Consider the following 11,325-nt stretch of genomic DNA (forward strand, 5'->3'; position numbering starts at 1 on the left):
GATTCCAATGAAGTCCAAGCTTCCTTTTAGGAGACTCTTCTCCTTAGGAGAAAACCTCGGCAACTGGTTCCCAAGAATAGAGCGCATCTCAGCAGGGTACTCGCCAAAAACTAGGGGATTCAGTAACCTTCTTGCCATCAAAAAAGCAAGAAAAGTTACTAAAATGAAGGAAGAAACTATTTTCTGTTATTTCTTGTCGTTAATTACGTAAGAAGCTCAAGTAGTAACACACTTTCTTTCCAAACACCCTCACTTATTAGTTGAAATTCAAACAGACCACATCAAATTTATGCGAGGCCGCAGTGATTTAGTAGGATTCATTCCGAAAATATTGAGACATAATCAAATTTCAACCGATAGAAAAGAGTGTGCTGAAAAGATAGTGTTTTATTATCGATCTTTGTATGCATAATAGTGTATGTAGTAGAAATTATTAAGCAAGAAGCAAAAACATAAAAATATCTACGCACTTCCGCTGTTTCTTAATGGCTTACCAGTCTACGACAAAAGCCAAGGCCCTATTTACAGCCTGTCTATCACATTCTTCATCTCTGAGAGGTTCATACATGAAGGTATGTGCAACAATACCAATGGTTCCACCTTGAATTTCCTGCATCAGTTCATCACTTCCTAGTTAAACAATTCATTTCATTCCCTCCATTTTAAAATAACTCGCTTTTAGCAGACAGAAAATGTTCCAAAATAAGTGTTGTTACCTGATAGTGGTTGCGGTATAATTCAACAGCCTTAGCATGCGACAGCAACATATTGTGCATGACAAGGAGAGGCTCAACATCAGAGTTACCAGTATTACAGATTCCAAAAGGAGGGGAACAGTGACTAGGAGGGTATGTTCCCCTTAAAAAGGCAAAGTCTGCAACCAAGTTTGGCTCATTGATGGTAACCCAGTGCTTAACCCTATCTCCGAAACTTTTAAAACAAATTTCAGCAAAATGAACAAAATCTCTCCTGAAAAAACCAAGTATACAGTTATCAAAATCTCAATCATCTCTTAACTCAAACTTTTGAACTACAATTGTGCAACCAAAAGAGTTCTTCTGCTATCAGGACAATTCATTCTACAAATTTTCAAATTCTTTAGCATTGCATAGTACTTTTAACAGAAAATGAGAGCAGTGGATTTACTGAATTAGGGGACTGAGCCAACCACCGTATCTTTCTTCCAGCTCATGTGGCAAGTCGTGATGGTGAATTGTCACAAAGGGCTCAATTCCTAGATCAAGCAAGTTATGTCCAGATTTAGGTATAAATAAGCACTGTCATAAATAAACGAAAACATCTATTCGTTACAAAAGATATTGCACTGACAGATAGGACACGATACGCACACATTAACATCAGTAATAAGCTGAAAGAATAGAACAGTTAAATGTAATCACATGTATCAATATTGTGTTGGTGTATGACATTGAGACATATGATATCGGACACCAGACACGTCTTCAGTCTAAAGTGTCAGTGCTATATAATTAAGTGGAGGATTGTTACTCACCTCTAAGTAGCAGATTATCAATAAGATTGTTGTAGAACATAATCCCAATTGGATTTACGTCTCCATATAACCCATCTGTTACAGCTCATGAACAATGAATTAATCTAGAAGCTAATTTGAATTAGAAATATAAAATTGTGAAATAGGGAATACTTACTAGGTAGAATCCTAGTCCATGAAATTGAAAATCTATACACATTTACCCCAAGAGATGACATCAATTTAATGTCTTCCTATCAAAAAACAACGATTTAGACTTTAGAGAAAGCAAGTAAATTATGAATCTAACATCATCATATAGTTATTAACATTATAATTATTACCAAATAGTGATGATAATGATCAACTGCTACATCACCATTCTCATCATTGTTTACCATCCCTGAAAATTTATCAAATTGTATTCATATATAATAAAAGTTATAAAGAAATAGCAGACAAACGGACAACAAGTTGCGCCGCTACCAGAAGCCGAGGATCTTTTACAGAGAGTTCCAATCATCATGCATAGCTTGTAATTACTATTAAATTAAGTTAGAGAAATGAAAGAACTAATAAAAATTGACCTGGTGTGTGACTAAATACATCCCAGTTGCTTAAACCTTTACCATCTTCAAACGCAGCTCCTTCAATCTGTTAAGAAAAATCATCATCATCTGAGACAGTAAAATTGAAATATTTGAGAAGAAGAAAGAAAGAGGTTGAAGTAGAAGTACCTGGTAAGAGGAAGTGCTTGTTCCAAAGAGGAAACCATTAGGGAATTGAGATCTTGTGATATCTTCTTCAATTTCATGGCAAGTTTGGAGATGAAAAAGAGAAGAGTAAAAAAGTGTAAGCAACATAAAGTTCTGACGCCATTTTGGCATTTTGATTCAACCACTGATGCAACAAAAAGTGTCTGTCACTTGAAAGCTTTTGTTCCTATTTACATTAGTTATTGAAGTATTTTTATCAGTAACTAGTAACAAACCCGTGCATACGCACGGGTTCTGATCGGTTACGCGAATTTGAATACATCATTTATTTTAAATAAAAATATTAAAAAAGAAAAAAAATTAGATAAACAATTGATTATTTCGTATATAAAAATATTTATATCAATAAATTTTTTTTTTCCCGTATACCATTTTTGGATTAAAAATATCTAATCATAAATACCATTTCTCGTATATAAAAATATTTAGATCAATAATATATTTATTTTCCGTATACAAACTTCATTATGTTTAGGTATCATTTACAAAACTATTTAGATCAATAGTAAATTTCATATATAAAAATATTTAGATCAATAATAAATTTTTTCTCGTATACCATTTTTGAATAAAAAATATTTGGGCCATAAATACCATTTTTCGTAAATAATAAATTTTTTTCCGTATACAAATATTACTTTTGTTTAGGTATCATTTACAAAAATATTTGGATCAATATTAAATTTTCGTATATTAAAATATTTAGATCAATAATATATTTTTTTCCGTATACCATTTTTTGATCAAAAATATTTGATCATAAATACAATTTCTCGTATATAAAAATATTTAGGTCAATAATATATTTTTTCCCGTATATAGAATTCACTTTTGTTTAGGTATATTTACAAATATATTTGGATCAATAGTAAATTTTATATATAAAAATATTTACATCAATAGTAGATTTTTTCCCGTATACCATTTTTGAATAAAAAATATTTGAATCATAAATAACATTTTTCGTAAATAATAATACAAATATTATAGGTATCATTTACAAAAATATTTGGATCAATAGTAAATTTCATATATAAAAATATTTAGATCAATAATAAAATTTTTCCCGTTTATCATTTTTGAATAAAAAATATTTAGGTCATAAATACCATTTTTCGTAAATAATAGATTTTTTTCCGTATACAAATATTACTTTTGTTTAGGTATCATTTACAAAAATATTTGGATCAATATTAAATTTTTGTATATTAAAATATTTAGATCAATAATATATTTTTTTCCGTATATCATTTTTGGATCAAAAATATTTGATCATAAATACAATTTCTCTTATATAAAAATATTTAGGTCAATGATATATTTTTTCCCGTATATAGAATTCATTTTTGTTTAGGTATCATTTACAAATATATTTGGATCAATAGTAAATTTTATATATAAAAATATTTACATCAATAGTAGATTTTTTCCCGTATACCATTTTTTTAATAAAAAATATTTGAATCATAAATAACATTTTTCGTAAATAATAATACAAATATTATTTTTATTTAGGTATCATTTACAAAAATATTTGGATCAATATTAAATTTTCGTATAAAAAAATATTTAGATCAATAATAGATTTTTTTCATATACCATTTTAGGATAAAAATATTTGATCATTAATGTCATTTCTCGTATATAAAAATATTTAGATCAATAATATATTTTTTCCCGTATACATACCTCATTTTGTTTATGTATCATTTACAAAAAAAAAATGGATCAATAGTAAATTTCGTATATAAAAATATTTAGATCAATGGTAAATTATTTTCCCGTATACCATTTTGGAATAAAAATATTTGGATCATAAATACCATTTTCGTAAATAATAGATTTTTTTCCATATACAAATATTATTTTTGTTTAGGGGTCATTTACAAAAATATTTGGATCATTATCAAATTTTCGTATATCAAAATATTTAGATCAATAATAGATTTTTTGGCCTATTCCATTTTTGAATAAAAAATATTTGGATCATAAATACTAATATTTTTCGTATATAAAAATATTTAGATCAATAATAGATTTTTTTTTCCGTATACAAACTTCATTTTTGTTTAGGTATCATTTACAAAAATATTTGAATCCATAGTAAATTTTGTATATAAATTTTTTTTGATCAATAGTAGATTTTTTCCGGTATATCATTTTTTAATAAAAAATATTTGAATCATAAATACCATTTTTCGTAAATAATAGATTTTTTTCGTATAACTTTTTTTTAGGTATCATTTACAAAAATATTTGGATCAATATTAAATTTTCATATATAAAAATATTTATATCAATAATAGATTTTTTGAATAAATTTTTCCCGTATATCATTTTTGACTAAAAAATATTTCGATTATAATTATCATTTTTCGTATATAAAAATATATATATCAATAATTGTTTTTTTTTGGAAGAAAGAAGTGAAAAAGTGATGAAAGAGAAAAAAAATAGAGAATGAAGAGAGATTTGACAAAATATAAAAGTTGTATTATTTTAATAATAAAATTAAGAACTTTATGGTGCAAAGACCAAAAAACCACAATTTTAATGTGGTGACAAAAAATCAAATAAGGATATTTTTGACTTTTCCACAACCATTAATTTTCTTATATTATAGATATCCTTAATTATTTATTGTAGTATGGGAAATTAATGAAATAGGATAATAAATAAATATATAAATAAGCATATTATTAAAGAAAAGACAAATTGATATTTAAAATAATTAAATTTATTGATTGGATTGATATATGTATCGATGTGTATATACTACTTTATGTTGCCACGTCAATCTCGTGGGAAAGTTGATTGGGAATTTGGGATAGCATCATTAAAAATTGATATGAGGTACATTAGATTTATTGCTTTGCTTGCCATATTTGATAAGAGGTAGACAGAATATAATATATCATGAGGTAGGGAAAAGATTTGATGTCTTTATTATTTATTGCCTTTGACAATTTAATCTATGTTTGGAATAGGATTTGTTAAATGACTTTGGATCTCTTTTTAAAAATTATCTTAAAAGATATTAGAATATATGACTAAGTGTATAACCACTTTGGGCCAACACTTTGTATTAGGCCCATTACAAATAAGCCCTTTAGACATTTGAATATATATCTCCAATGTAACTAGTTCAACACAATATACATTTCAATATTTCAATTTCATTTTCTCCCGCTTTTCTTTTCTTCTGCTTCAATGGCTTCTTCCCAATTCATTACTCTGTAATATGGTATCAGAAGACTAAACAAAACCAAAACTTGCATCTTCCTCTCATCTGCATCTCATTCATCCCTTCATTTTCATTACAATCATGTCATCCGAAAGCGATTCTGATTCAATTCACAACACTGAACCCAAATCACAAGACCAAGATCCATCTATGAATCCAAGAAACCCCTATTACCTTCACCCCGGTGAGAACCCAGGCGCAACGATTGTCGCACCACTGTTAGACGACAACAACTACCACAATTGGAGCCGATCGATGAAACGAGCTCTCACATCCAAGAACAAGGTTTCGTTCATCAACGGAACCCTACCCAGACCTCCTGAATCAGACAAGAATTTGGAACTCTGGGATCGAGCAAATAGCATGGTGCTATCTTGGATCAATCGCACGCTCTCACGGCATATCGCCCAAAGTACAATTTGTTTCGACTCCGCGTTTGACCTATGGGAAGACCTTCGTGAGCGATTTACCAAAGGAAACCATTTTAGGTTTTCGGATCTTCTGCGCGAAATCCATTCAATCCAACAGGGTGATCGTTCTTTGTCAACGTATTTCACAGATCTGAAAATCTTATGGGATGAATTGGAGGATTTGCGACCTACACCTTCTTGCTCATGTCAAATCCCCTGCACATGCGGATTATCCAAGGCTGTACGCAACTTCAAACAAATGGAATACGTTACCTGTTTCTTGAAAGGATTGAATGACAATTATCAAAGCATTCGCACCCAAATCCTTCTCCTCGATCCACTTCCTCCAATCAGTCGAGTTTACTCCCTCATTGCACAACAACAGGTCACTTCCACAGCAAATCCAATTGTTCTTTATGCAAGCAACAACACCTCCAAAGGCAGAGGCCGCGGCAAAACTTCAATGGTATGCACGAATTGCAGCAAAACCAACCATACCATTGAAACATGCTACTTCAAACATGGGTTTCCTCCAGGCTACCGCAACAAGAACCCTAAGAACAATTCTAAGCAGAAAACGCAGGACAATACTGAGACACTACCAACCATATCCAAATAGGAGTATCAACACCTGCTAAAGCTTCTTCAACAATCCAAGAAAGAAATCCCTAAAGATGACAAAGCGGCTATAACAGGTATGAATCATACAGGTAGTGTTCTTTCATCTCCTTCTACATGGATTTTAGATTCAGGGGCATCATATCATGTTTGCCCACATATAATTTGTTTTTCTGAAATCTATTATATACATCCTGTGCACATAAACTTACCTAATAACACTCACATGACTGCTTACTTTTCTAGAACTGTCCACATTAACTCTTGTCTTACCCTGCAAAATGTTTACTATATACCTCAGTTTCAATTTAATCTTCTCTCTATCTCCAAACTTTGTCAAAATTCTGCCTATAGTGTTACTTTCTTACACAATTCCTGTTACATACAGGATGTGTCTACCAAGCAGAAGATTGGCCAAGTCATCCCTCTTAACAATTTGTACATTTTATCCAGCACACACATGTCTATTAATCACAATCATAAACATTGTAATAATGTACATACTGCTGTAGCTGCTACTATGAATCCTGTTTCTTCTAATAAGAATTCTGTTTCTCCTAATGATAATTCTGTTTCTACTAATAAGAATTCGGTTTCCCCTAATAATAACTCTATATCTACATGGCACCATAGACTAGGTCATCCCTCTAATGATGTCTTATTGCAAATGTCAAAATCTTTTCCTGAAATTACATTTCATAAACATACACCATGTCATACATGCCATCTTGCTAAGCAATGTAAGCTGCCTTTCCCAACAAGTTACACTGCTTCCACTAAATGCTTTGAATTAATTCACATGGACATTTGGGGCCCCATAGGTATTGCATCTCTAGATGGTTTCAAGTATTTTCTCACTGTTGTAGACGATTTTTCTAGGTATACCTGGACTATCTTAATGCATTCTAAGTCTGAAACAAGACAACATGTCCAAAACTTCATCACATATTGCCAAAACCAATTTTCATGCACTATCAAACAACTTAGAACTGACAATGGCCCTGAGTTCCTTATGGCACCTTACTATGCTTCCCTAGGTATCCAACACCAAAGAAGTTGTGTTGAGACACCTCAACAAAACTCTCTAGTTGAGAGAAAACATAGACACTTGCTGCAGGTTACTAGATCTCTCCTTTTTCAATCTAACCTCACTAAACCTTTTTGGTCCTTTGCTTTATGCCATGCTACTTATCTCATAAATAGAATCGGCAGCCCTACTATAGCAAACAAAACACCCCATGATTTGATATTTAAAATACCTCCCTCTTTTGATAACCTTAAGACATTTGGCTGCCTAGCATATGCCTCCACTCTCCTTAGGAACAGAGATAAACTTGATCCAAGGGCTTCCAAATGCATCTTTCTAGGATACACATTAGGCATAAAAGGTTATCTACTTTTTAATCTTAAAACCAGATATGTTTTCACCTCTAGGAACACTATCTTTCATGAAAATCAATTTCCTTTCCAACCATATGATATACCTAATAAAGATCCCAATCAAACACCTGACTGTACCACTATTCCATTTATATTTGACATGGATTCACCCACATTAATATCCACACATATACCTACTTCTAACAAAACAACTATACACTGCCCTGTTCCCCATACCACTACTAACACTAATATGTATGATTCTGGTCCTACTTCTGAAAACACAGGTCAACACACCAACAATCAGAACATACCACAACCTGACAACCCTCAAGCTCAAGATCAGACTAACATCACTGATATTAGACAATCTACTAGGGTTAAATCCACACCTACTTATTTAAAATATTTTATATGCAATGCTTCTCATAATTCTCCTATATATGACATCTCTAAATACATCTCATACAACAAACTTGCACTTGCATATCATGCATACATATCTGCCATCACAACTACTTGTGATCCATTATCCTACAAAGAAGCTAGCTCTCATCCTCATTGGATTAAAGCCATGAATGATGAGATTCAAGCTCTCACCTTGAACAAAACCTGGACTCTTACTTCACTACCACCAGGTAAGAAAACAATAGGATGTAAATGGGTCTTTAAGACAAAGTATAAATCAGATGGTACTCTTGAAAGGCATAAGGCCAGACTTGTTGCACAAGGTTTCAAGCAGATTGAAGGTATAGATTTTTTTAATACTTTTTCCCCTGTTGCAAAGCTAACTACAGTAAGAATTATTCTGGCCCTAGCTGCTTCTTTAAATCTGTTTCTTTTCCAATTGGATGTTCACAATGCATTCCTACATGGTGATTTGGAAGAGGAAGTATACATGACCCTACCAAAGGCATGAATGCTTCTAAACCAAATCAGGTTTGTAGGCTTCTAAAATCTCTGTATGGATTGAAACAGTCCAGCAGACAATGGTTTGAAAAACTGTCCTCAGTTCTACTTACAAATAATTACAAACAGTGCACTTGTGATCATTCTCTATTCATCCATAAATCTCAATCCTCTTATACATTCATTCTAATTTATGTTGATGATTTATTAATTGCAGGCAACAACATTCAGCTCATCAATCAAACCAAAGAGCTGTTACACAAGCATTTTCATTTAAAGGATCTTGGGCCACTAAAATATTTTTTGGGGCTAGAGATTGCTCGAAACTCTACTGGCATTCACATCAATCAAAGAAAATACACGCTTGATCTACTCTCAACAGCTGGACTCCTTGCCTGCAAACCGGCCAAGACACCAATGACTAGAGACACTCGATTATCAGCAACAATAGGAAATAAAATGACTGAACCTACCAAGTATAGAAGACTAGTAGGTCAGCTAATATATCTCCTAAATACGCGCCCAGATATTGCATATGCAGTTCAACAACTCAGTCAACAAATGCATTCCCCAACGGATCATCACTATGAAGCTGCCCTCAGAGTCCTGCGCTACTTAAAATCTGCACCAGCTCAAGGACTATTTTACCCAACCAAACAGCATCTACAACTGAAGGCCTTCTCTGACTCTGACTGGGCAACATGCCCTGACACAAGACGCTCAATAACGGGCTACTGCATTTATCTAGGGACATCTCTTATATCATGGAAGTCAAAGAAACAACAAACCGTCTCCCGCAGCTCTATAGAGGCTGAATACAGATCCATGGCAACAACAGTCTGTGAATTATAATGGATAACCAATCTTCTTCAAGACCTGAATATTCCACTTCAAACACCAGCCAACTTGTATTGTGACAATGCTTCTGCAAGGCATATCGCAAACAACTCATCGTTCCACGAAAGAACCAAACACATCGATCTAGATTGCCATCTCGTACGGGAAAAGCTCCAACAGCAACTCTTCCACCTTCTCCCTGTTACATCTACTCAGCAACTAGCCGATGTCTTCACAAAACCATTGGACTACACACCTTTTTACACCAACATTTCTAAGCTAGGATTAACTGACATATACTCCTAGCTTATGGGGGGATATTAGAATATATGACTAAGTGTATAACCACTTTGGGCCAACACTTTGTATTAGGCCCATTACAAATAAGCCCTTTAGACATTTGAATATATATCTCCAATGTAACTAGTTCAACACAATATACATTTCAATATTTCAATTTCATTTTCTCCCGCTTTTCTTTTCTTCTGCTTCAATGGCTTCTTCCCAACTCATTACTCTGTAATAAAAGATAAGGTATTTAAATACATTCTTAATATATTAAAACAAAATACAAAAGACAAGTTTTTCTCCTAATCTTTAATAAGTATTTTTACTAATTTTTTATTAAATCTGTAGTTGTATTTAATTATGTAAATCTTTTTATTTATATTTATAAAAATATGATTTTTTTTTTTCTAATTTATCATGTGCATCGCACATATAAAAATACTAATATTTATACAAATGTGAGATTTTAAAATAAAGTCAACAACGATAAATTTTAAATGGATTGATCGAATATGAGGAGAGTAGATAGAATGAAATGAAATAAAATTATGTTTAATTGTTGATGATTAAAAATAGTGAAGTAAAGTGATTGTAATACATTTTATTTTATTTTAAAGTTTATCTCTTTTTTTACCTTAAATTTAGACATAATAATAATAATAATAATTTAGTTCTAATTTTTTCATAAAATATTCAAATAATGAAAAAATACATCATAAAGTTCTCATTCTCAAGGTTGATAGATATCTCTGAAGTGGTTCGTCTTGAGAAAAATTCTCCACTCAGGGCGAGTCATAACCAGAACTTTATAAAGTATTTCGTGGTGAATTCAGAATATCTCTCAACCCTGAGAATGGGATAATTTAGTCTATAATCACATGTGCAAGAAGTTCTGATCACAATCCCATAAGAAGTAAACAGACAACAACTTCCCTAATCAAGGTGGAACATTACTACTTTTCAACTGTTCCCAAATCCAGACCCATAATCTTTTATAAATATCTCATTCTCAAGGTTGAGAGATATTCTGAATTCACTACGAAATACCCCTAAATACATAGATTTTCACCTTCGCGGGCTTGCTCTCACTTCATAGGAAACACCACCAAACATGATTTCTTACAACCGTGAGTTTGCCCCAAATCACCACAAACTCTAAAAGCCTTCGACTATCCCTACCAGCATAGGAGTGCGGCTCATCTATACATTTTTTAGCAAGTACGTTGGCACTCACCGTGAGAGCCCGTTAAAATGGACCTGGGTTACACCTTCCATTATTTCATCACTTAGGCACTTATCAAAATCTCCACTCATAGCCTTAATCATCCCCAAGTATGGTTGATATGAGGGTACAACCCCCCCACACAGTAG

General features: G+C 32.2%; 1 protein-coding gene across 1 annotated transcript in view; it reads right to left on the reverse strand.

The window, feature by feature from the left end:
- Window positions 1-2,452, reverse strand: part of LOC131647979 (beta-glucosidase 18-like) — a 3,719-nt gene extending 1,267 nt beyond the window's left edge. Inside the window, exons 1-9 of the mRNA XM_058917785.1 lie at window positions 2,230-2,452; window positions 2,080-2,146; window positions 1,837-1,895; window positions 1,671-1,746; window positions 1,514-1,588; window positions 1,147-1,234; window positions 717-969; window positions 495-610; window positions 1-127 (exon numbers count right to left, since the gene is read on the reverse strand). The exon at window positions 1-127 is cut by the window's left edge and continues 126 nt beyond it. Of these exons, the coding sequence (XP_058773768.1) occupies window positions 1-127; window positions 495-610; window positions 717-969; window positions 1,147-1,234; window positions 1,514-1,588; window positions 1,671-1,746; window positions 1,837-1,895; window positions 2,080-2,146; window positions 2,230-2,379 (1,011 nt within the window). The 5' untranslated portion in view covers window positions 2,380-2,452. The remainder of the gene's footprint in view (window positions 128-494; window positions 611-716; window positions 970-1,146; window positions 1,235-1,513; window positions 1,589-1,670; window positions 1,747-1,836; window positions 1,896-2,079; window positions 2,147-2,229) is intronic.
- Between the last annotated feature and the right edge of the window lie 8,873 nt (window positions 2,453-11,325).

The sequence above is a fragment of the Vicia villosa genome, linkage group LG2 (genome assembly GCF_029867415.1).
Source record: "Vicia villosa cultivar HV-30 ecotype Madison, WI linkage group LG2, Vvil1.0, whole genome shotgun sequence".
NCBI classification, from domain to species: Eukaryota; Viridiplantae; Streptophyta; class Magnoliopsida; order Fabales; family Fabaceae; genus Vicia; species Vicia villosa.